Here is a 25481-nt window from a genome sequence, read left to right as displayed (position 1 = left end):
ACCCAATATGTTGGGAAAGTAATTCTGCTGCCAGTGAACATCCACTAATTGATGGATAAAACCTGATGCTCGACTGGTTGACAGTTCCCTCCACGAAGAGAAAGCCAAGCACTAACTGTGCAGCAAGCACATCCCAAGGTAATTGACAAGAATGAACCAACAATAGATTTAATATATATACTCAAGACCTAAAAAATGAATTTCTAGGAAAATACGTGGAAATACAGTTTTATATACCAACTTTATTGCTGCAACAAGAAGAGGGTTTATTTTTGTTAAGGAAGTTAAAAAGTACAGTAAAATGTACAAAAATGACCAAATAGCCTGGGAGAAAAGACAAAAGTAGATTCAAAGACTATTACAGAGTATTTACTGCCCACCAGATCCTCCCAGCGCAACCTGAGCTGCTTGCTAAATGAGATGAAGAGGATCTTCTGCCGTTCACTACACTTGACCCAAGAGGAAATTTCAGTTGAATAAATATGTAATAAGAATATCAACAATGATAACAGGAATGGCATTTTAAGGGCCAGAAAACCATCGTATTTTATCTCCAACCATCTGTCAAGGCCTATGAGGCATGTTTCTAGTCTAGGTATAAAAAAAGAACATGCTATAAAAATACATTTTGCACACGACTCACATTGGCCCTTACCTCTTGGATACTGCCACTTTTGGTTTCCACTTTCGGAACTTCACTTGCCTCTCCTTCCGCTCCAGCTCCTTGAGGAAGCCCATGATTTGCCGGTACTGCAGCTTTCCATTAGAGATGAAGAGACACTAAGTTAGATCAGATTTGGCTCTTTTACTCAGTTAAGACCTACATCTAACAAGAACATATTACTCAATCTACTGAACTGAAATCCAGTGAAACTGAAAGACCAAAACAAGGGCATCCAGGGCCTGTCTCTCTGAACACTGACAACTTCGTATTTATGTTCGCTCCATCTCTTGTAGTCTCTGCTTAGCACTTAAAATCAAATCACATCAAACTAATCTGAGATGAACCCAACTTCTGTTATAGTTTAGATATAAGGTGTCCCCCAAAAGCTTCTGTATCAACATAGGAATATTCAGAAGTGAAATGATGAGATTATGAGAGCTGTAACCTAATCAGTCCATCCTAGTTTGAGTAGACTGACTGAATAGTAACTGTAGGCAGGTGGGGTGTGGCTAGAGTACATGAGTCACTGAGGGCTTCCCTGGAGGGGTGCACCCTCTATGACCCATTCCCCCCCTATCTGCTTCCTGATAGCCATGAACAGAGTAGTGGTCCTCTACCATGCCCTTCCACCATGACACTCTGCCTCACCTTGGGCCCAGAGCAATGGAGTCAGCTGCCCAAGAAGTGAACCTCTGAAACCATGAGCCTAAAAGTTGTTCTTGCCAGATATTCTAGTTACAGCAACAAAAGCCTAACACGACTGTATAACAGAATGCGACGTTTGTAGTCTCTGCTTAGCACTTAAAATCAAAAGCTCTGAAGGGAAAAGGCTTCACAGGTATGCTCTTTCCTACTGAGGAGACCATCAAGTGTAAGTACTGTTAACATTCCTCCCTTGCCCCCAGTTACCAGCCTAGTGGGGAGTCTAAGATTCTGGGAAGGAGTGTACCTGAGACAGCTTCAAGGGAATGGTTTCTAGCTGAATATCACATTCAATTCGGGGACTGTGCCGGGACCTCAGAGGCTCCTTGGAGCAGTTTCTCTTCAAGAGGGCCGATGCACACACAGGCTCCAGGACATAGTGGTGACTGCGACTCTCCATGCTCCTGGCCATGGCCTCCTGTGTGTCACAAGAATATCTGCTGTGCTGAGACTGCCTTCCTTCTAGTTGTCACTTGGATAATGCTGGGGCTTTGTGGCAAGACCAGAGCTTGAGGTGGAAATACTGCACAAGACTCCAAAAATAGCATAAAATTGCTCTGTAATATTTTAAAATGTTATTTCTATGTCTTCATAGGTAATATATTCACACGGTTTAAAATTTAAAAGGCAAAAAAAAAAAAAAAAGAAATATCTCTTTCCTACTCTCATCCCCAGCTACCCACTTACCATCAGAGGCTGCCAATGGTGCCTACCAACTGCTTCTGTCTCCCACTGGAGGCTATACACATTCAAGTAAATCAACAATGGTGTTTTTTTGTTTGTTTTTCTTTGGTACTAGGCATAGAGACTAACATATTTTTTATAAAGTTTTGTTTTGTTTTTTTTTAGTTGTTGATGGATCTTTATTTTATTTATTTATATGTAGTGCTGAGACTCAAATCCAGTGCCCCACACATGCTAGGCAAGCACTCCACCACTGAGCTACAACCCCTGCCCCTTTATTTTTAATAGTTGTACAATATTCTACAATATGAACTCAATACTTATATAATTGAATTAGCAAAATCAAAACCATATGTACAATAGCCTACAAGTCAAGACAACCCTGGGTGGGGGACAAATGAGTCATTTTCCTCCATTTCACTTAAACCACCTACAATTTCTTTACAAAAAGATTAAGTCCTCTTATCCTTCACAACCAGTAATACTTCATATCCCATGATTCTGAGTATATCTTAAAGGAATGCCACTAATGGTAGCATTTCAACATAAAATCCATTAAGAGCTCCTCTTTGAGAATCAGAACTGGTGCTCTGTTTATTTAAAATCTGGACACCCAGTACATGGTGACTGAGAGATTGGATAACCACGGCATGTTACCTGCAAACAGTAGAACACTGTACAGCAGTACGAAGCGATGAACCAACAATATGAATACACCTTAAAAACATAACTTTAAGTAGGGAAAAAAGGCACGCCTATGGAACTCTGACATAAGTTTAAAATACACACAATTGTTCAGAGGCACAGACATCAAGCCCCTCAGGCAAAGACACTGCAGGAGGCGACAACCTGCATGGCAGGAATCCTATGCCACCTTTCTTCAGAGCCAGCTTCCAATAAAGCCCTGTGCCAGGAACCTACCTGCAATTCCACCTGAGGCAGATCCCCCAATAAAGTACAATCGACGTCCCAGTAGGTGCCAAACTCTGCCACATCTAACTGCTTTTTCCGCATTAGTTTCTGTACCTGAGGTAAGAAAATCAAGGAAGAAACAGATGACTGTCTTTATTCCTGAATTATTCCCTCACTCAACCACGTGTGTGGAACATCACACACAGGCCCTCTGCAAGGCACTGGGAACACCAAACTGAATTTAAAACATGGATTTGCTCTCAAAGAGTTCAAAATCTACCTGGTTGAGGTCATAAACATACAAATAAATAATTTCCATTACTCAGAAGAAGCAGAGAAAGAATACATAAGACGCTACAAGTCGGGCTGGGCTGGGGCTCAGTGGCAGAGCATTTGCCTGGCATGTGGGAGGCACTGGGTTCAATCCTCAGCACCTTAAATAAATAAATAATAAAGATCCATCAACAACTAAAAAATATTAAAAAAAAAAAAAAGATGCTACAAGTAAACAAAAAAGATCATTGTACAGATAAGTATCAAAATACATATAAGTTTGTCCAGGCAAAGTGACTCACACCTGTAACCCTAGCAACTCTGAAGGCTGAGGCAGGAAGATTGCAAGTTTAAAGCCAGCCTCAGCAACTTAGTGGGGCCCTAAGGAACTCTGGGAGGCCCTGTCTCAAAGTAAAGATTAAAAAATGCTGGTGGGGGCTGAGGCTGTAGCTCCATGGTAGAGCACTTGCCTAGCATGTGTGAGGCACTGGGCTTGATTCTGAGCACCACATAAAAAAACAAATGAATAAAATATAGGCATTATGTCCATTTACACCTAAAAATATTTTTTTAAAAGGTGCTGGTGATATGGTTCCATGTTTGAGGATCTCTGGGTTCAATCCCCAGTACCAAAAAATAAAGAAATAGATTTCTCACAAAAGATTGCATAGGAGGAAAGATAGGGTCAAAAAAGCTGTGAAACCTTCGGAAGACACTGAACATACCTGTATAACTGGAACTCTGGGTGGAACAGGGGCAGAACTGGTCCATGTGTAGGAAGACATATTTGGAGTGGGGATTCAAGTGAGGAGAAAAGTAGCTTAGAATGTTCCTATGGATACTGGGTTGATCAGTGTCCTCCCCCCAAGAAAGGTCAGGTCCACCCAGAAGTTGTGAATGTGACCTTATTTGAAAATAGGGTCTTGGTAATTACAACTAGATCATACTAGATGACTGTGGGTCCTAATCTAATGGATGATATCCTTATAAGAAGAAAAAAAGACACAGGAAAAAAGACCAGGCAAGAGAGGCAGAGATCCGACTGAGGCATCGACAAGCCAAGGAGTGTCAGAGATCACTAGCAACCATCAGACACAAGGACAGAGGCATGAGACAGTCTCCTTCAAGGCCTACAGAAGGAACCAACCCTGCAGACCCCTTGATTTCAGATGTCTGGGCTCCAGAACTAGAAATAAACTTCTGCAGTTCTAAGCCATCAGTTTGCAGCAGTGTTTTACAGCAGCCCTTGGAAACAAAGCCACTAGGAAAGGAAGTTAAGCCACACAAGGGAGTTCGGGCTTTAAGTGACACAGAGCCTCTGAAGGTTTGACATAGGCAAGTACCTGTCAGCCCAGAGCAGAGCTTCCCCCTGGTATAGTGGAGAAAACAAGTCAGGAGCCAGTCAAGTTGATGAGGAAGTTCACAGGAGAAAATCCATTTTAGAAACACCTGGCTTCTCTGAGTCCCCCACTCCCAGCCCCAAGCAGCCACAGCCATCGCCCCTGTGCTGCACGAGTCTCCTCTTCCTCTGTGCGCACAGCAAAGTGGGAGAGGCTGGGAGGCTCGATGTGAAATGAGTGAAAAGAGCCTGGAGGTCACAGAACAAGGTATTTCATCAGCCCGGAGGGAGGGGGGGGAGGAGGGGAGGAGGGGAAAAATGAGTTTCATGGGGGGAACTGGCAGACAATGTAATGGGATTGCTTTGCCCATGATTAGCTGTGGTATAAAATGAAATACACTTGGTCTTTGTCCCCAGTTCCTGGCACACAGCTCCTAAAATGATAGGAGCTGTCTTTTGTTATTCATAATGAATCACTTTTTATCACACTTGAGTTTATACTAATGGGTGACTTAGGGTGTTACCCCTAGATAGCCTTAGGATGGGCCAGTCACCAAGTGATTCAAAGGATGGGAATTTCACTCTAATCCCCACTAACCTCTGGGTGTTGGAATAGAGATTAAGCTCTATAAGAAAATTTAAATATAAGGTATGTAATCCCAGCTACTTAGGAGACTAAGGCAGGAGAACAGCAAGTTCAAGACCCTCCTGGGCAATTTGGTGAAACCCTGTCTCAAAATAAAAAGGGCTGGGAATTAAGCTCAAGGGTAGAGCATTTGCCTGGAATGCGTGAGGCCTTGGGTTCCCCTGGCACTGCAAAAAAAAAAAAAAAAGAACATGCGATTTGATGAGCTTCTAGACTGCTGAACCCAAGAGGATAAAGCATAGACCCCTCTTCATCAGCTGTTCATCTGCATCCTTTATAAATCATATCCTTTATAAATTGGTAGTGCTTCCCTGAGTCAGTGAACCATCCTGGCAAATTATCAAACCTGACAACAGGTCACAGAAACTGTGGCTTTATGGCTATCAGTCAGAAGGACAGGTTACAACCTGAAACCTGCAATTGACATCTGATGTGAGGTCCAGATAGTGGCCTGAGCCTTCACCTGTGGGGTCTGAACCACACTGGCTGGTGCCAGAACTGAATTCAATTATAAGATATCTATTTGCCCTTTGCTAGAAAACTGCCTGGTGGGGCAGGGCAGACTCCCACATACCTCTTGTCAAAGACAATAACAGTCAAGTTACACAATCAGCCTAGGTGTCCACAGAAAGGTGAATGGATAAAGAAAATGTGGAATATATACACAATGGAGTTTTGTTAAGGTGTAAAGAAAAATAAAATTATGTCATTTCCAGGAAAACGGATAGAACTAGAAAGCATCATGTTAAGCAAAATAAGTCAGACTCAGAAAGACATTTATCATATTTTCTGTTACATGTGGAAGCTAGGGGGAAAAGGAAAATGGACATCATGAAAGTAGAAGTAGAAGGGAGAATAACAGGGTAGAGAGGAAAGAAGGAGGGTATGGGAGGAACTAGGGAATGAAACCATGCTACATGCATGAATCACACGCCACATGAACGCACCATTCTGCTTAATATGTACCAATAAAAAAAAAGTACAATGTAAAAATAGAAAGTGTCTTATCAGACAAGCCTAAAACACCACAGAGGCATGAACATGAAGGTCAAAAGAGAGGTAGAGAATAGAGTTCAGGATGTGCTTTCCACATCCACTGGCAAAAATTCATAGGTAGCAGCTGAAACTATAAAACACAATGAGTGAGAAAAAAACAGATGACGTCCTTGCTGCCCCTCAGTTTCTAGTGCATAAAATGAAAGTGATACAACCTAAGTAGAACATCAACTGTTTCCCTATCTCAGCAGACTAGGTTTGTTTTCTACAGATAAAGAGACAGGCATCCTACCAAGGAATATAGTAGAAAAGAATGCACCCTCATCTCCCCACCACTGCAGGACAAAAGGCAGAGTCCTGAACCCCTAGAACACGACCTTCCTCCCAGCTCGGAATCACATTTCATACTCACAGGCTCATTCACAGCATTTTGCATGGATACATTCTTAATGCAGATGCCAAATGCAAAAGGGTGGGAAGGATTGGTGACACCGTCTTCAAAGCGTAAATGGACATCTTGAATTTTTAACTGCATTGGGGAGAATTAAAAAAAAAAACAACAAAAAGCATTTAGATGGAATTCTATAGGTAGAAGACAAACTGCCCTTTAGCCACACAGGTACATCACAGCAGGCATTTTACACAAACATAACACACATATCCCCTATTCTGTAAATTCCTAAAAATTATAATTATCAGCTGCACTTGAATGAGATTTCTTTGTGATTAGTGTCATCTCAACAAGAAAGCTACAATATTGCCGGACATGGTGGCATATGCCTGTAATCCCAGCGGCTCCAGAGGCTGAGGTAGGAAGATCACAAGTTCAAAGCCATCTCAACAATTTTGAGGCCCTAAGCAAGCCAGCAAGATCCTGTTTTTAAATAAAATACAATAAAAGGCTGGAATGGGATGGGGATATAACTCAGTTGGTATAGTGCTTGCCTTGCATGCATGAAGCCCTGGGTTTAATCCCCAGCACCACAAAATGGAGGTGGGCGATGCTGGGGATGTGACTCAGTGGTTAAGCACTCCTGAGTTCAATCCCTGATACCAAAAAAGAGAACACCATTGTATTCTTCCCACTCTTGTTTTTTGCTGCTGCTGCTGCTGCTGCTGCTGCTGCTGTTGTTGTTTTGATACTAGGGATTGAACCCAGGAACACTCAACACTGAGCCACACCCCCAGCCCTTTTTATTTATTTATTTTGTGACAGGGTATCACTAAGTTGCTGAGGCTGGCTTTGAACTTGCAATCCTCCTGCCTCAGCCTCCCAAATTGCTGGAATTACAGGTGTGCACCATAGTAGCCAGCTGTACTACCTTATCTTGTATGTCCCAGTATTTAAATCCAAAAACACCAGCAAGGCATGTAAACTTTGTATATATGTATACATGTATGTATTTCTCCTGGCTCTATAAGAGGGCTTCAGAAAAGTCACTCCCTTTCAGTGAATTAAAAGTAACAGAAAATAAAAAGACAATGTGCAAAACGGGAGAAACTATTTGCAAATCATATATGTGACAAGGGACTAGCATTCCAACTACATAAAGAGTTCTTATAACTGATTAAAAAAAACACAAACTAATTTTTTAAATAGGCAAAAAATTCCAATACATATTTCTCCAAAAAAAAAAAAAAAAAAGACACAGGGCTGGGAGCAAGTTCTGGTAGAACACTTGCCTCATGTGGATAAGGACCAGGGTTCCATTCCCAGGACAAAAAAAAAAAAAAAAGATATCTCTATGGCCAATAGACATATGGAAAGGTCCTCAACATTACTGCCCATTAAGGAAATGCAAATCAAAAGCACAAGGAGGGGCTGGACTGTGGCTCAGTGCATAGTGCTTGCCTCGCACGGAGGAGGCCCTGGGTTCGATCCTCAGCACCACATAAAAATAAGTACTGGGTCTATCTACAACTAAAAAAAAAAAAAAAAAAAAAAGCACAAGGAGATGGCACTTCACGCCCACTATTGATAGGGAATGAGTGGTGGGAGCATGAGGTTAAGGTTAAGGGAATACTTCTATCAACTGAGCCCACTGTGCTGACCCCACAGGCTTTCTCAGCCCTGCCTGACTTTGTACAGTACTCAGTAAACTTCCTCTGCAGGGGAAATGCAGGCCCAAAACACCCATAAGATTACAAGTTAGCCTGAAGGGGGGACTTTTGTGACCCTCACACAAACCAGAACCCAGAACTCAAGAAGGTAAAGAAAATTCCCCCACTCATAAAATCTGTAAGAAAAGGTTCTAATTAGAACTAGTCAGCAAGGGCCAAAGTGACCTAGAGTTGTCGAGCACAGTGGGAACTTCAAAGTCTAATGTCAAAAGTCAAGAGATAAGGAGGCTAAGGTTGTGGCTCAGCAGTAGAGCACTCGCCTAGCACATGTGAGGCCCCAGGTTCAATCCTCAGCACTACATAAAAATAAATAAATAAACGTATTATGTCCAACTACAACTAAAAAATAAATATTAAAAACAAAAAAAATGTCAAGAGATGGACCTGGGCAAGACTGTCTGGAAACTCCTCTGGGACCCCCAATAAAACTAGAAGGAGGGGCTGGAGATGTGGCTCAAGCGGTAATGCGCTCGCCTGGCATGTGCGGGGCGCTGGGTTTGATCCTCAGCACCACATAAAATAAAATGAAGATGTTGTATCCACTGAAAACTGAAAAATAAATATTAAAAAATATTCTCTCCCCCGACTTTAAAAAAAAAAAAAAAACTAGAAGCAGGAGAGGTGCACTATCCCTCTCCTCTCCAAGAGGACTCACTCTCTCCTTGACAGCATCCCCTTCTCCCCTTTCCTGTCCCTTCTAATAAGCTCGTGTCTGTTACTCTGAGTAAACTGTCTGAAATCTTTCTGGCCTGGTGGCAAGGGGTGGGGCTCTGGGCTGCCTCAGTCTTGCAGAAGACTCTGGCCTGGAACACTTGGGTTCCCTGCCTGCTCATCATCAGTTCCCCTGTCCTTTCTGGGTGCTTCCTGTGCTCAGTCCCGTCTGGACCTCCATTCTCCACCTAAGATTCTTGGTGACTAGAGGAAAAATTGAGGTAATGGATGGGTTTGGGCTAGAGCACACTCTAGTAAAAATCTGCAGATCTCTTGATTGGAACTCAGACACGCAGCCCTCAGGGGTAAGAATTAAGGCTTTCACCCTCCATCTTTTTGGAGAACAAATCTCGCCCATTGGAAATTGAAAGGTTCTTGGCAAGGACAACACCTTTGTAGAGTCCCAAGGCCAGTGAGCACAAGATTCTGAACCCCAAAGCCTGTTAGCATAAAGAGACCCCTTTCTCTTCATCTCACCCTCTCATCTTTCTCTTCACACCAACAAAACCTAATAGGACCTCACTCAAGGCTCAAATCAGTGGGAACTCTAATTCACGTCTAAGGTAAGAGTGTACCCTCCATCTCTGGGTCAGGATGCCCTATTCAATGCTTCCTGGGCTGAAAATGGCAACTGTCCTTACTCCTTAGCCACCTGCCTGATATCTACCCCTCTGAGACCTACATCTAGAAGCTGATTGAGCAACTGCCCAAACTGGTTTGAAACTAGGAAAAAAAAGCTTCACTTTTAAATCCAAGCTGCTGAGGACATAAATGGCTACTGTGTATCTTTGTGTGTGTGTGTGTGTGTGTGTGTGTGTGTGTGTTACTGTGGATTGAGCCCAGGACCTTGTGTACACGTGGCAAGCACTCTACCACCTGGGCTACATCACCAGCCCTGTTGTATTTTTGCTTATACTCTAGGATTCTGCTAAGTTCCTCACAAAATGCTAGAGAAAGAGGCAGACAGAGTGAACGGGAACTGGAAAGGCCAGGTGCACCAGGAGCCAGACCTTTTTAAGGATGCTTAAGACATCTGCACCTATAAGCCAGGGAATGTCAGGGGACACCCCACTTCCCACAAGGTTTTCTCTTCCCTCCAGATGGGGAACAACTGCACAGGGAAAGAAAGTGGAAAGATCCCATGTGTATGTTTTCTTTTTCTCAAGAATCTTCCAGAAGTCCACCCTCTCCCCAAATCTTATGGGCTGACATATTAAGTATCTGGGCTGACTGTAATCTGATGTGTTCCCGTACTAGAGTAATTACAGCCGTGTCTTTTTTTTTTTTTTTTTTTTTTTGGTGGTGCTGGGGATTGAGCCCAGGGCCCTGTGCATGCAGGGCAAGCACTCTACCAACTGAGCTATATCCCCAGCCCTTTCCTATCCTTTTTTGAAAATCTCATTATTGAGCTCATGTTTTTTCTACTGAATTCACCTTTGGTCCTATATAAATTAATATTTTTTTTGTTCCAATTAGTCATGTTTTATCTAACTAGTTTTTTGTTTTGTTTTATAGCCTTCTGGTTTATCCTGTCTTTATTCAGGGGCCAATTATTCAAGGGTTAACTCTCAAATACACTGGAAATGGAACAAGATCATTCTCTTTGAAAGTTCTAAAAATGATGATAAACAATGGTGATGAATGAAGTGGCTCTACCTCATGGATGGACAAGTGGCTAATTCAGTGTCTAGACAGGATTGGGAGAAACTGTCTCAGCCCTCAGGCCTGTCCCAGGTCTCCAGTCTATAATCCACTGCTCACTCACATAAAGGGCATCTGGGACAGGATCTGTTGTAACTTCTAAAGGGTGAAATTTGACAGTCTGCATAAGAAACATCTGTAGCTTTCTGTCTCTGGTTTAAAAAAAAAAAAAAAAAAGTTACAAAGTCTTTATTTCCGGAGCTGGGGCTGTAGCTCAGTGGCAGAGCACTTGCCTAGCACATGTGAGGCACTGGGTTCAATCCTCAGTACACATAAAAGTAAATTAACTAAATGTATTTTAAAAAAAAACTTTGGCTCAGGATATAGCTCAATGGCAGAGTGTTTGCTTAGCATACATGAGGCCCTGGCTTCAATCCTCAACACTACAAAAAAGTAAAATAAAATAAATCTTTATTTCCTCTTTTTTATGTGTACTTATGCACTCCTGCATATTGTACATTGTGTCTACATAGTGTTTACATGGTTCCAAAATTGGTTTATAGATAAATGAGAGCTCATAAAATTAAATTTAAAAGAAATGGATCCAGGGCTGGGATTGTGGCTCAAGGGTAAAGCACTTGCCTAGCATGGGCGGGGCCAAGGTTCAATTCTCAGCACCACATAAAAATAAAGGCATTGTGTTGTGTCCATCTACACCTAAAAAATAAATATTTAAAAAACAAAAAGAAAGAATGAAATGGATCCAGACGCCTTTTAAATCAAGTAACAAATAAACAAAATGATCAATTTAAGTTGACTGGAAAAAATAAAAATAAAGATGTTTTTATAATTACTAATCCATACATTTCCCTAGGAGTTGGGCAATCAATAGAGCATTGGTCGGTTAAAAAATGTTTGAAATGTGAAATGTAATATCCATTGTTTTTAGCATTTTTCTTTGGCAGGAAGAAAATAGCTTACAATGTTAACTAGACTGAAATATTAGTTTTCATGGGTAATCTAAGGTGAAGAGTTAAAAATAGGCAAATTAGATTTAACATAAATGGGACTGATCTTTATATGTTAGAGGAGATATCTGATTAATTTGCAAAGTTAAGATTCTCAAACATCAACTGCTAAATATAAAATAAAGTATTCTTGCCTTCTTAAATTCTATGAAACAACATATGTTTTTACAAACTGTTGATAAATGGAAAAACAGTTTAAGATTACTGTTTCTGGGTCTTCACTAAAAGCAAGGTTACTAAGAGCTAAAATTCTAATTAACAATGTAATTCTATATGCAAAAAATACAAAGGATTTATAATCTGTGCTTGAATTGGAAAAATGTATTTCATCTAATTAAAGAGAATATGTCTAAATTTAGCAATTTCATAAGGATTTCTTCAAAATGTGAACTTAAAAACAGTTAGCAACTAGGAAAGAGATATAAGAAAGCTATAGGTACAAAAATATACTTGGTAAGGAAAAGAAAATGTTTTTAGATGAAAAAAAGATTAAAATAAGATTTTCATCTTAAATTCCAAGACAAAAAAGAGAGGACAAAGCTACATATGTAAAGAAGTTGCAGAGTATCTAAGTAAGTTACACAAGGTTTGTGGAAGATAAATCTTAAAAGAGTTTGTGTATGTGATTAAGTTGGCTATAATTAGTACAGTCAATTAAAGATATGTAACGGTTTTTCCTAAAGTCAAATTTTCAATGTACTGATACAAAACCACAATCTAATTCTCTTATGTGTTAAAACAGAAAGGTTTTCTTAAAACACTGATCTGCTCTTATTTGTCAAGATAATTTCTTGGGTCTATTAGGGAAACTAAAGGAATTAGGGTTCATACCATTTTAAAGTCTTTTAAATGATTGTTTTATAATTCTAGTTAAATAATTAACCCTTATTTATTATAATAACCCTTAATTATTACACTATAATTAACACTCTAAAAATGTGAGACTAAAGATATGTATACATCTGAGAACTAAATGTGTTGTCCAAATTTTGTCCAAGTGTTATGTAAAAGTATGAAAGTTATGTAGGTTTGATACAGGCAAGGTAACCAATAAATGCTCTTTTTCATACATGTATCTGACATAAAAAGAGCCACACCACCATTTAAAAACCTGGCTTACATCGATTTGCTTTGACCACATAAATGTTTTATGCCAATGATACATTTATACATTAGACAGTGAGCCTGCTTCTGATAATTAACACTGTTTCCTGAACTTACAATAGATAAAGCTATTCTTTAATTTTTGTCAATGCTGCCAACCTATGCACAACCGTGATGACAGTTATCCTATACTATGGATTCTTTAAAAGTTAAAACTAAGCTAATGTTAAGGAGAGCTATGTCACTATAACACTAATTATTACTGGCTTTTTTGTATATTAGATTTTTTTGTTGTTGTTTTGTTTTTGTTTTGGTACTGGGGGGTTGAACCCAGAGATGCTTAAACTGAGCCACATCCCTAGTCCCTTTTTATATTTTATTTAGAGGCAGGGTCTCACTAAGTTGCTGTTCTAAGCTTTATATTTTAAAAGATTTGTATAATTGGAGGACAAGATTACATCTGATGTTGGGTGAGGTGGAACATGCCTATAATCTCAGTGGCCTGGGAGGTTGAGGTAGGAAGATCATGAGTTCAAAGCCAGCCTCAGCATCTTAGCAAGTCCCTAAGCAACTTAGCACTTTACCAAGCTGGTGTTCTCCAAACTGAAATCATTAGTAACAGTAGCTCTTTCAGATTTATATAAAAATAACAAATTTAGTTGGGGATTTACTTATGTCTCTTAATGTTTTGTAACTGGATAAAAGTAACCTGTCATCAATAAGTGATAAAGATTTTATGTCATTCTTTACACTGGGATGAAATTTAAATATATTTTTCGAAGGTTATAAGGAAAGTCACATTTGTTTGAAGGCTGACAACGTGGAATATGAAAACATTTTGCCACTTTTTCCACAAAAAGGAATTGAGCTTTCTTAGCCTATTTCGTTCAAGTTTCAGATGTAATGTTGTTGTATTATGTTAACTGATACTCAGATATACTCAGGAAATGAGAAATTTGTGTAATGATATTTTTAAAAGAGGCAAAGATTAGCTTAAAAAATAAAACACTTTAGCTGGGCATGGTGATGCATGCCTGTAATCCCAGCTGCTCAGGAGGTTAAGGCAGGAGGATAACAAGTTCAAAGCCCATCTCAGCAACAGCGAGGCGCTAAGCAACTTATGCCCAAAGATAAGATTTTTTGTTGTAAACATTACTGTGATTTCAAAATAAAAAGCGATAGAATACATAACAAAGTAAAGGTTCCAGTAGTTATAAAAGATACTTAAAGGAAAGGCTATAAAAAAAGTTTTTAAAGTATGTGGGGGTCAGCAGGGGGGCCCAGTTTATAGAAACTTACCTCCTGTTCCCACCACTCACATTCCCTGTCATTCCCCTACAAAGACTCATAAATTTATCAACTCAATATGAGTTGAAATTCTTTATATGAAATGTCCACAAGAGGCAACTCCATGGAGAAAGTAGATTAGTGGTTGCTAAGGAAAGCAGAAAGGAACTGGTAGGGACTACCAATTCAACGTGAGATTCTCTGAGGATCACGAAAATGTTCTAAGACTACATAGCAGTGATCAATGCACACCGTAAATATGCTAAAAAACTGAACCATTTTCTGGTGTATGAACGATATCTAAATAAAGCTGTTATTAAAATTAAACTAGGGGCTGGGGATGTGGCTCAAGCTGTGGCGCGCTCGCCTGGCATGCGTGCGGCCTGGGTTCGATCCTCAGCACCACATACAAACAAAGATGCTGTACCCGCCGATTACTAAATAATAAATATTTTTAAAAACAAAAAATTAAACTAAAACAAAAATAACAAATATTCAGTTTTTAAAAATCAATGACAAGCCATATGAAGTGGCACATACCTGTAATCCCAGTGGCTCAAAAAGGTGAGACAGAAGGATCACGAGTTCAAAGTCGGCCTCAGCAACTTTGAGAAGCCCTAAGCAACTCAGTGAGACCCTGTCTCTAAATAAAATACAAAAAAGGGCTGGGGATATGAGTCAGTGGTTAACTGCCCCTGAGTTTAATCCCTGGTACCAAAAAAAAAAAAAAAAAAAAAATCAATGACAGCTAAAATAAATATTAAATAACTGCCTGAAACAGAATTCAAAGTAGTCACTTCAAGCGTACCAATCTTTTTGTCAAAGTAGGAAAGTTAGGAAACCAACTACCCAGACTCTGTTTTTTGGGGGGAGCATGACATACCTTCAAGACATTTGGCTTGGGTCACCTTGGCATTTCAAGAAAGCCCTGGTGGTCATAAGTATGGGCTAACTTTCATGATATTCACGAAAATCAGCATGGACCCTGATTTAGTTCTGAAGACAAAACAAAATTGTAACTACAGGGCTGAGGATGTGGCTCAAGCAGTAGCGCGCTTGCCTGGCATGCGTGTAGCCCAGGTTCGATCCTCGGCACCACATACAAACAAAGATGTTGTGTCCGCCGAAAACTAAAATATAAATATTAAAAAAAAAATTCTCTCTCTCTCCCCCCCCCTTTAAAAAAAAATGTAACTATAGTAGAAAACATGACCAATCACCCTAGCACTGTAACTCACCAAACTGCCACCAGGTAGATGCATGAGAGGTTAACTAACTTCGTGGGCTGCTCACAATTTGCTATATAATCTACTAGACACAGGTATCAAGCTCTCTCATTTCACAGATGAAGGAACTTGAGATCAGAGTGTGATTTGCCCTGAAACCACAGAGTCATCAAGGCATCAGCAGCCTGGCTTCTGAGGATATGCATTCTTTAGTAAGTGGGATTCCACCACTCAAAAAGAAAGTGCAGTAAGGGAAATGGAAGTTAAATGAGAACTCCTACTCGCAGCAGCTGAAGAAGAAAAGCCCACATCTGGCACACAGCACAGGCCTGCTTTTCAGGTTTTCCTTTTGGCCCGCCTGCAGACAGGCACACCTGAGCAGCCAACCCTCCACACACTCTGCATCGGTAAAACCCACAAGAAACAAGCAACCAAGAAGTGAAACACATTTAAGCCTGAGAGATCCCTTTCATGTTTACTCTTATAAAAGTCAATGTGACTTACTTCGATGTTCTCCACAATTCTCGTAACAACTGAGGCAGTAACTGAATACCAGTAGGATTCCCCTTTCTGCTGGCGCTCATTCTGCAAGGGAAAGAACCAGTGTTAGTAGAGTTTAGTGCTTGCTCATCTCGGGAGTGTCCCCACAAATGTCCCTGCAGCCAAAGCGCTCTCTGCCTTGCCTTCCACTTCTCCTCCAGGGCTTGAAGGAGCGCTTTCTTGCGTTCCCTTTCCAGCAGCTTCTCCTTTTCATCGTTGAAGTCCTGGATTTTCTCAGGGGCTCCAATTAAGTGGAGGCTGGAGATAGAGATCACCCAGGGGTCCACATGTGGGCGGTAAAAGGGGATCTGAAGAGTCACTTTTCCAATGAAGCCTGGGAGCAGAAGGAAAGACTCATTAAATGCCTGTGCACAATTTTAATTCCTGCCATTTCTCAGACTTTTTCTAGTTCCCTTTACAGGGCATGATTACTTTCGCCATTTATTTTTTAATTTAAAAAATTATGCAGCAGACTCTTCCACATGTGAAACAAGTTGAGCTCTGTAACAGCCAGGCAAAATGCAGCAAGCTGGAAAAAGCTCAGCGAGACACCACACCAAAGGCAGCCTCCCTCCTCTGGAAACTCTCCCCAGCTGGACCCCCTTGAAACTTTCTTGGGGTATCTCTTACCACTGCACACATATAAGCCCTGGACACAAAACTCATTTCCTGTTAATTATGAACCAGTTGGTTGATAACTACTCCTTGGAAGTTATCAGACCTACACTCTTTCCAACCTTGACAGAGCCATCACTAACTGAAACACAGGTAGCCAGCCACTGTAATAAAGAACCCTGAGAACTACAGCTGAAGAGAAAGTTAAATGGCCTGACAAACTCGTGATACTTGTTTCCTAAGTCCTTCCATTTCTAGCCAAGTCTCTCAGAATACAAGCTTTCTTTAATTCCAACTGTAAGAGGTGAGCCCTGGCTGCAAGAATCACAGAGCCTCTGCATGTACTAGAGGCTCTCTCGAGGACCCCACAGCCCACCTACACCTGTGCCTCTGAAAGCAGCAAACAATATCAGTGTGATCATTACCCTCTGAGATACAGAACTCAAGAAGAAGCTACCTGTCATATTAAGATAAGAGAATGGCCTTGACATTGACATTTTTCTTCTTCCTTTCTTTTTTAGAGTTCTGGGGATGAACCCAGAGCCTTGCACATGCTCTACTACTAAGCTACCTCCCAACCCTATTACCTTATCTTCAACATTTATGATGACTTTTATACAATTTTATATGTCCCAGGTTACAAAGCCAAAAATGGCAAATACAAAATTAAATTTAAGCATAGTATTCCAGAGCCCACCTCTTATTCAAAAACCTCTCAGTAACATCTATCATGAATCCTCTGTAAGAACCCTCTGTATCTGGAACAGAGGTTCTCACACCTTAGTAAACATTAGAACCACTTGGGGTGCTTATTAGACATGTGGGCTATTCTGACTCTGTGGGCCTGGGGATCACCTGATCTCCCCACTGCCAGCCCCAGGAAATGCTGACACAGTGGCTCAGAGACCAGGCTCCAAGACTGAGTTCAACTCACACTTCCTATCCTTCCTTTTCCTCAAATAGACAAACTCCAAGGCTCTCAGTTTTCATTTCCAAATTATCTGAGATCCAAAATTTGCTCCCTCTCTTTACTTCCACATACCAGCTTTGACTTCAAAGGGCAATTCCAGTTCTTTCAAGGCATCCTTCTTTAAGGGCAGGTTTTCTAATTCAACAGCACCTGAAAGTAGAAACATAAAACATTCATCCAACAAAAATACTAGGTGCCTACTATGTGCAAAGCACTGAAGGTTAAAGGGAAAGTTTTACACCTAGGACAGGGCCATGCTACCAGCTACCCATGTGTTTTATCTGTAATACAAATTTCCTGATCACCCACTCTGACATGTACATGACAGCTAGAGGCTTAACAGCCTTGGAGAGTTCAGGCAAAGCTCTAACTTCTTCTATAACAGGCCAGACAGTAAATAGCTTAGGCTTTCTATATGTTACATATTCTCCTTTTACTTATGTATTGGTTTTCTGTTGTGGGGGCGAGGGTCTCACTATTATTGCCCAGGATGGCCTTAAATTCTTAGTCTTAAGCCATCTTCCTGCCTCAGTCTCCCCATAGCTGGGACTACAGCACACATACTGTATCCAATTTTATTTATTTATTTTTTCAACAGGGCTTAAAAAACGTCAAAGCCATCCTGAGCCAGCAGGTCAGATCTGGCCCGCTGGCCTATGTGCAGACCCCAACTTAGGCTAATACTTCTCACAGGACCATCAATATCCAACTCCCTAGGAGGAAAGGCAGGCTCCTGGGCCCCATCCCCACACCTACCAGATCAGAACCTGTGAGACTGAAACACAGGAATCTGCCTTTTTTTTTTAAATCTTTATTTAATTAATTCATTTATATGTGGTGCTGAGGATCGAACCCAGGACTTCGCATGTGCTAGGTGAGCACTATACCGCTGAGCCCAGCCCCAGCCCCAGAAATCTGCCATCTTAACAAGCTGTCCCCACCTTTGTCTCCCTCCCCCAAAATAAGCACAGTGCACAAAATGTTCACAAGCTCATGGATTAGCTCAATGAAACTGGTCATCAAAGGAAGTCCTCGCTGTCTTCTGGAAAGGCCTCTTCGGTGAGCTCACCCTCTGCACCACCACCTGCAGGTGGATGGGCAACTGGCCAGAAAGCAAAGGAAGACCAGGAACCCCTGAAGGGCCTCCTCAGTCCCTGCTTCATGATGGCTTAAACCCAGAAGTTTACAGACCAGAAAGCAGCTAGATCTCATGCTCTGTGATAGTTTGAGTCTGAAATGTCCTCCAAAGACCCATTGGTCCTCAGCCATTGGGGCAATTGGAAGGTGATGGAACCTTTAAGTGGCGGGCCCTAACTAGAAGTTAAGTCATTGGGGGCATGACCTTGAGGGGATATTGGTGCCGGGCCCCTTCCTGTTTTTTTTCCAGCTGCCATGAGGTAAACAGTACTTCCCACCACAGGGTGCTCCTGCGACCTGGCCACAGGCCCAGAGGCAATAGGGCCAAGCAACCATGGACTGAAACCTCTGAAACCGTAAGCCAAATAAACCTCTCCTCTTTCTAAGTTGATTAGCTCAGGTATTTCGTCACAGTAACGGAAAGCCAACTAACACACTCTCCCAGCCATGGAAGCCTTCCATTCATTCACACATACTGAGCCCTACTCTGTACGTGGCCTTGTGCCGGCCACCAGGAACATAAGGAGAGAAAGTAGGATCCTCAGCCCCAGACCTCTGGGGAAGAAGCCATGATTTTACAAAACTGAACAATACAAGACAATTTTTGAGCCACTCAAATCTGTCTGAGTTCTGTACTTTCAAAAACAGGGAGTAAGGAGAACACAGCAGTGCCGCCTGTAATCTCAGCAACTGAGGCAGGACGACCACAAGTTCAAGGCCAGCCTCAGCAACTTACTAGAGGTGGAGGCACACCGCAGTGGAGCTGAGCAGGGGTGCTTTTCATGCAGTCTGTAGGACTGTGGAGTAGCTTCAAAATAAAAATAATAAGAACAACTGGGGATGTGGCTCAGTGATTAAGCACCCCTGGGTTCAATCCCTGATACCAAAGGGAAAAAAAAAATTAATTATAAAGCTGTTCACTTATTTACAGGCAATTTACAGGCATGTTCATGGATGATGGATGTCTTATCCCAAAATTCCTCATGCTTGCTTAGCATGCTCAAAGCCCTGGGTTCAATGCCCCGCACACATACACACACACACACACACAAAAAAAAAATAATAATAATAATAATAATAATAATAATAATCTCAAAATCAGATTAGCAAGAAATCTATTCCCTGAACCTGGGATGAATTTAGAGATTGGACATTTTTCAGCAATCTCTATTGATTCCTGGATTGCTTTCCTTTGTTCCCAATTATTTAAAGGGTCAGTCAGAGGCCCAGAGCTTATAAAAAAAAAAAAAAAAAAAAAAAAGAGGAAATTGAAATTGAGGGTTACCAATTTGAAGATATGCCCACAGACCAAAGTTCAGACCTCTCCCCTGACGCTGACAGCCTCTTCCTGGAAGTTTTCAGCCCTTGCTCACAGGCTTCACTCTAGCTGGAGAGAGGTGACCTACCCCGGGCCACCCATCAAAATCCTACTAAGTCCACCCAAAAGCTACTCCACAGTCCTACAGAGTGCATGAAAAGCACCCCTGCTCAGTCCACTGCGGTGTGCCTCCACCTCTAGTAAGACAGTGAACACAGACCACCCTGCAGTGCTGTATGATCTTCCTCCACACCAGGCTAGCACCTCTCTGAGAACAAGGACTACAGAGGTGGAGGAGGAGCATCATCATAATAGCACCTATCAGCAAGTGAGATCATACTACATGCCAAGTACTTCATTCACATTATCTCCCTCATTTTTCCCCCTGCAGTGCTGGGGGTGGAACCAGTGCCTCACGCATACTAGGCAAGCACTCTACCACTGAGCTACACCTCAAGCCCTTGCATCATCTTATTTAATCTTCGTAATAATGCAAGGAAATACTGTGAATTGAATATCCCTTACCCATAATGCTCAGACCAGAAGTGTTTCAGATTTCAGAGTCTTTTGGATTCTGGAATATCTGCAGAGACTTTACTCCAAAATGCTCTGAAATCAGAAACTTTTTGAGCATCACATCAGCATTTTGAATTTTGGAACATTTCAGATTACAGATGTTCAACCTAAATTAATTTTCCAATTTCTGAGGTGAGAAAAATGAGGCTTAAAGGACAAGCAATTTGCTTAGAAATCTCAGATCTAGAAGTGGTACCACCAGAGTTCATAGAGCTCTGCCTGACCTCAGGTGGCAGGGGAGTGGGGGAAGAGGGGCCTCTGGACCCTGCTCACAGTCAAAGACAGCTTGTACATGGGTAAAACCAAAGTTTGGAGCCTGAGCCTGAGCTCTTAGGATCCCCTTTTCATATCAGTCCACAGCCCAGAGCCTTGCCCATGGCAGGTGCTCACTTAATGTCTGATGAATGAGTGAACAAGGAAACTCTTTTTTTTTTTAAACAGATACAATATATTCTTATACCTTTATTTTATTTATTCATTTTTATGTGGTGCCAAGCATTGAACTCAGTGCCTCGCACATGCTAGGCAAGTGCTCTACCACTGAGCTCCAGCCTCAGCCCCATGAATGACCTCTTAATACAAGGGCTGTCTCTACATGTCATTCAGTGGTTGCTTTGCATTTTCATTCCCTTTAGCATGTATGCACGATCTTAAGTCCAATCCACCAGCCAATCACGTTGGTGGTCGTGAGGACTGATGATGACAATACCTACCTCTAGCTAAGAGCCCACTATATGCCAAGAACAGCTCCAAGCTCTTGGACCCATTAATTTACTTGGTCCTCAGAACCCTATGAGATAGTTAATATCATCTCCAAATTACAGAAAGGATACTAAAGCATGCAGAAGTTAAATATAATTTGCCTAAGTCACTGGTGAATGGTTCAGCCTCAGAAAAGCTCCTATTATTAACCTCTAGTTTTGGTCTCCTTTGCACCGCTAAATACATACAGAATAGCAAATATATAAAGACAGATCAAAATAACATTCCCATTCCTCTCTAATCCCCTGCACCCCAAAGACTGCTCAGCTGAATAATCAAGATCAACAAACAGTGTCAATTGCTTTACAAAGACATTCTCTCAGGACACTGTGATACTCCCAAGATTTTTCTGACCAAGCATTATGGGAGAATGGGGTATCATTCTAACAACTGTTATGAAAGAAAAAACATTTTTCTGTTTTTCTATTCTACAAAGACACAGATTCCTCAGATACCACAGGATCATAAAAGCCATAGACAATAATTTTGTGTGTGGATGTGCACGCGCACACAGCGCTTAGGACAGAACCAAGGGCCTCATGCACAGTAGGTAAGCACTCCACCACCAAACTAGACCCCCAGCCCAAGAATAATATTTTTTAATATATATTTTTTTATTTATATATGACAGTGGAATGCATTATAATTCTTATTACACATATAGAGCACAATTTTTTATATCTCTGGTTGTACTCAAAGTATATTTGCACCAATTTGTGTCTTCATACATGTACTTTGGATAATAAGGATCATCATGTTCCACCATCATTTCTAACCTCATGCCCCCTACCTTCCCCTCCAACCCCTCTGCCCTATCTAGAGTTCATCTATTTCTCCCATGCTCCCCCTCCCTACCCCACTATAAATCACCCTCCTCATATCAAAGAAAACATTTGGCACTTGGTTATTTGGGATTGGCTAACTTAAATATTTTATTAGTTGTTGATGGATATTTTATTTATTTATTTATTTATTTATTTACATGCAATGCTGAGAATCAAACCCAGTGCCTCACACATGCTAGGCAAGTGTTCTACCACTGAGCCACAACTCCAGCCCCAAGGATAGTATTTTTAAAAAAGGAAATAAGAATAGAAAAGCAGCTTAGGGCACCAGAACAATGCATACAGATATGTTCTATCTAAAAATGCCAAAATTACTAATCTGTCCTGAACACTGACTCTGGGTGGGACAAATCAGACCCTGTTTAAGCTTCTAGTTGTTAATTCCTTCAGCAAAAACACTCTTACCACATCCCTCGAGAAAATCAGCTCTTTTTTTTTAATATTTATTTTTTTAGTTATAGGTGGACACAATATCTTTATTTTATATTTATGTGGTGCTGAGGATCAAACCCAGTGCCTCACACATGCTAGGTGAGCGCTCTTCCTCTGAGCCACACCCCAGCCCCAAGAAAATCAGCTCTTTTATTAGCAAGGTTTGGTCTGCAGTTCTCTTTCTAGGTCTCCTACCTGTACCTCATACAACTTAGTTAGCTTCACAGTGTTTCTGCAAACTTCAGTAAGTGACCCAAGAGGTGTACCTGACACTGCACCTGACACTGTACTGCCCTTTAAATCATCCTCACTTTCCTCTTGGCAGCTTCCTTCTAAAGACAGGAGAACAGGAGAAATCCACTTCTGTTTCCAACGAAGAGGAGATGTGGGGAGGAACAACTGTGATAGCTCCCACAATCTTCTGCCACATCATTTGCTTGGACTAAAAGGACCAGAAATTCTTAGAAAGTGTCAGGCATGATGGAACACATCTGTAATCCCAGCACTCAGGAAGCTTGAGGCAGGGGGACCACAAATTCAAGGCCAGCCTTAGCAACTCAATGAGGCCCCAGCAATTTAGCAAGACCCTGTCTCAAAATAAAAATTTTAAAAAGGACTGGGATACAACTCAGTGGTAAAGCAAACCTGAGATTAGTGCCCAATACCAAAAATAATAATAACAATTCTTGGAAAGCAACACTTTTTGGGAACAGGGAAAGCATTGATATCCTCTCAGACTCTGCAAAGACCTGATCTCTGCTATCTCTACTAGCCTGTCCTTGTCCACTGGCCAAAACAAACCCCCAGGAAGCTGGGTCTCCATTGCTGTTTAAGACCTTTCCACCTTCTCTGATTCTGCATCCTTGAAGACTGACTTTACCTTCTTTCTCTACATATATTAAAGGGTTCCATCTCAAGTTGGGCAAAGAGAATTTAAATTAAAACAATGAAAAGAAGAAAATGCTGCCTTCTAATTCCCCACACCAAATGACAAGACTGCATTTACTAATATAGGCCAGTAAAGGCTAAAATGCCTCAAGCTTTAGGTGCCAGGCTACTAAGCAAGGCAAGTCTCACAGTAGCATATTCTAACACTTCAGTAGGTGTCTGCTACATGGCAGGAGGCCAAGAGATTTCAATCTTACTTCACGGATCCTTAAAGCAACCTTGTAGAGGTATATCATCTTCTTTTCTCAAGAAACTAAGGCACAGAATTTCATTATTAGCTATTTCAATATTAGTTATTGTTCATATAGCTTAGAAGTGACAAAACTGTACTTAAAGCCAAAGTCAATGCCACTATCACTACTTGTAGCCTCACAAAGCTAAAAATATAACTAAATGAAGCTCAGTCACTAGTAGTATAGTTTGTCTTTTTAAAAATTTTAATGAAACCCTAAACCCTAATTGGGGTGCACGCCCATAATCCCAACAGCTTGGGGGACTGAGGCAAGAGGATCACGAGTTCAAAGCCAGCCTTGGCTAAAGAAAGATGCTAAGCAACTCACTGAGACCCTGTCTCTAAATAAAATATAAGATAGGGCTGGGGATGTGGCTCAGTAGTCAAGTGCTCCTGAGTTCAATCCCCATTACCTCCCCCCCCAAAAAAAAACCCTAAAACTGCATCAATACAGCATACTTAAGTTACCCCATAATAATCATCAGTCACATGGGAGAATGTATTCTCTTTTACACATATTTAGTACAAAGCTATGTGAGCATTAGGTTTTATTATTCTCAATACTATATATAGAGGGGAGGATATATATATACAGAAATGCCATCTGCAAAGCCATACTTTACCAAACAAAAAAACACAGTACTCACCTTTGAGAAGCGCAACTGAGAGCTGATCAGTGTTCAGGTTATTGACATATTTCCCCAAATAGGTATTGAGAACCCAGGCTACCAGACCTTCCAACATGACTATGTCCTCAGGAAAAAGTGCTTAAAAATCATGGATCATACTTTCTCTTTCTCTCATGGTTACGGAAGAATCTGCGAAAGAAAAAAGAAAAAAAAAAGGAAATCAACAAAGAAAAAACAATGGATGATTTTCTAAGCTGATTCCTTATTTGACTTCCCTGAATGTGCATGAATCCAAAGCACAGCTCAAAGTGATGGGGACCAGGTGGGAAAGCTCTAGGTTCCCTGTCAGGCACAGGTGCAGCCACAAGGACAGCCATTCTTGTAAATTTACTTAACTTTCCACAGTTCAAAGCTGTGTATCTTTGCAATGTAACTGCTCAGTGACCTGCTGGCTTTTGGAGGAGCCACCTTGAGATTAATTAGATTGCCCTAATCAGAGGTTCTCATATGGCTGGGATCTGGCAATATCTTAAGATGTGCGGGATTTTTCATTTGTTCATTATTGGGAACTGAACCCAGGGGTACTTTACCACTAGCTAGATCCCTTCTTGTTTGTTTGGTTTTTTGGGGTTTTGTTGTTGTTGTTGTTTTTTACTTTGAGAAAGGGTTTTGCAAAGTTGCTTAGGGCTTTGCAAAAAAAGCCAAGACTGGACTCAAACTTGCAATCCTCTTTCCTCAGCCTCCCAAGGTAGTTAGGATTACAGGCATGCATCATCATGTCAAGCTTGAGGACATATTTGATTATCATGCCTTCAGAGCCTGCTACCAGTCTCTATGATAGAGACCACAGAAGCTGCTAAACATCCTACAATCACAAAACCACCCCTCACAGCAAGAATTATTCAGCCCAAATGTCAACAGAGCCAATGCTGAGAAACCTTAATCCAGATTAAGGCAAAAATGCCCTGGGAGATTGTATAAATGAAATTCATATTCTGCAAAGATCCTCGTTAAAACTACCATAATTAAATTGTGCTCACATATTCTTGAAGATCATTCATAAAATCATATAAATAGGAGAGATTAGACAGTGCTTTATCACTAATCTTAAATGCACTGTGACTGCTTGACTGGTACCTGGGC

At 41.1% G+C, this 25481-nt stretch overlaps 1 protein-coding gene across 7 annotated transcripts in view; it reads right to left on the bottom strand.

Annotated features, from left to right (window-relative positions):
* The window catches only part of Vps13d (vacuolar protein sorting 13 homolog D), a 242682-nt gene that overhangs the window by 214465 nt on the left and 2736 nt on the right, over window positions 1-25481 (bottom strand). For all 7 annotated transcript variants that reach the window (XM_078025311.1, XM_078025312.1, XM_078025306.1 and 4 more), the window contains exons 2-9: window positions 24357-24527; window positions 17532-17609; window positions 16018-16208; window positions 15839-15919; window positions 6629-6745; window positions 2972-3076; window positions 1614-1784; window positions 656-756 (exon numbers count right to left, since the gene is read on the bottom strand). In XM_078025311.1, coding sequence (XP_077881437.1) covers window positions 656-756; window positions 1614-1784; window positions 2972-3076; window positions 6629-6745; window positions 15839-15919; window positions 16018-16208; window positions 17532-17609; window positions 24357-24453 — 941 coding nt within the window. In that variant the 5' untranslated portion in view covers window positions 24454-24527. The remainder of the gene's footprint in view (window positions 1-655; window positions 757-1613; window positions 1785-2971; window positions 3077-6628; window positions 6746-15838; window positions 15920-16017; window positions 16209-17531; window positions 17610-24356; window positions 24528-25481) is intronic.

Source organism: Ictidomys tridecemlineatus, chromosome 11 (genome assembly GCF_052094955.1).
Source record: "Ictidomys tridecemlineatus isolate mIctTri1 chromosome 11, mIctTri1.hap1, whole genome shotgun sequence".
NCBI classification, from domain to species: Eukaryota; Metazoa; Chordata; class Mammalia; order Rodentia; family Sciuridae; genus Ictidomys; species Ictidomys tridecemlineatus.
The sequence above is the reverse complement of the archived record's forward strand: the minus strand, read 5'-3'. Positions and strand labels throughout refer to the sequence as shown.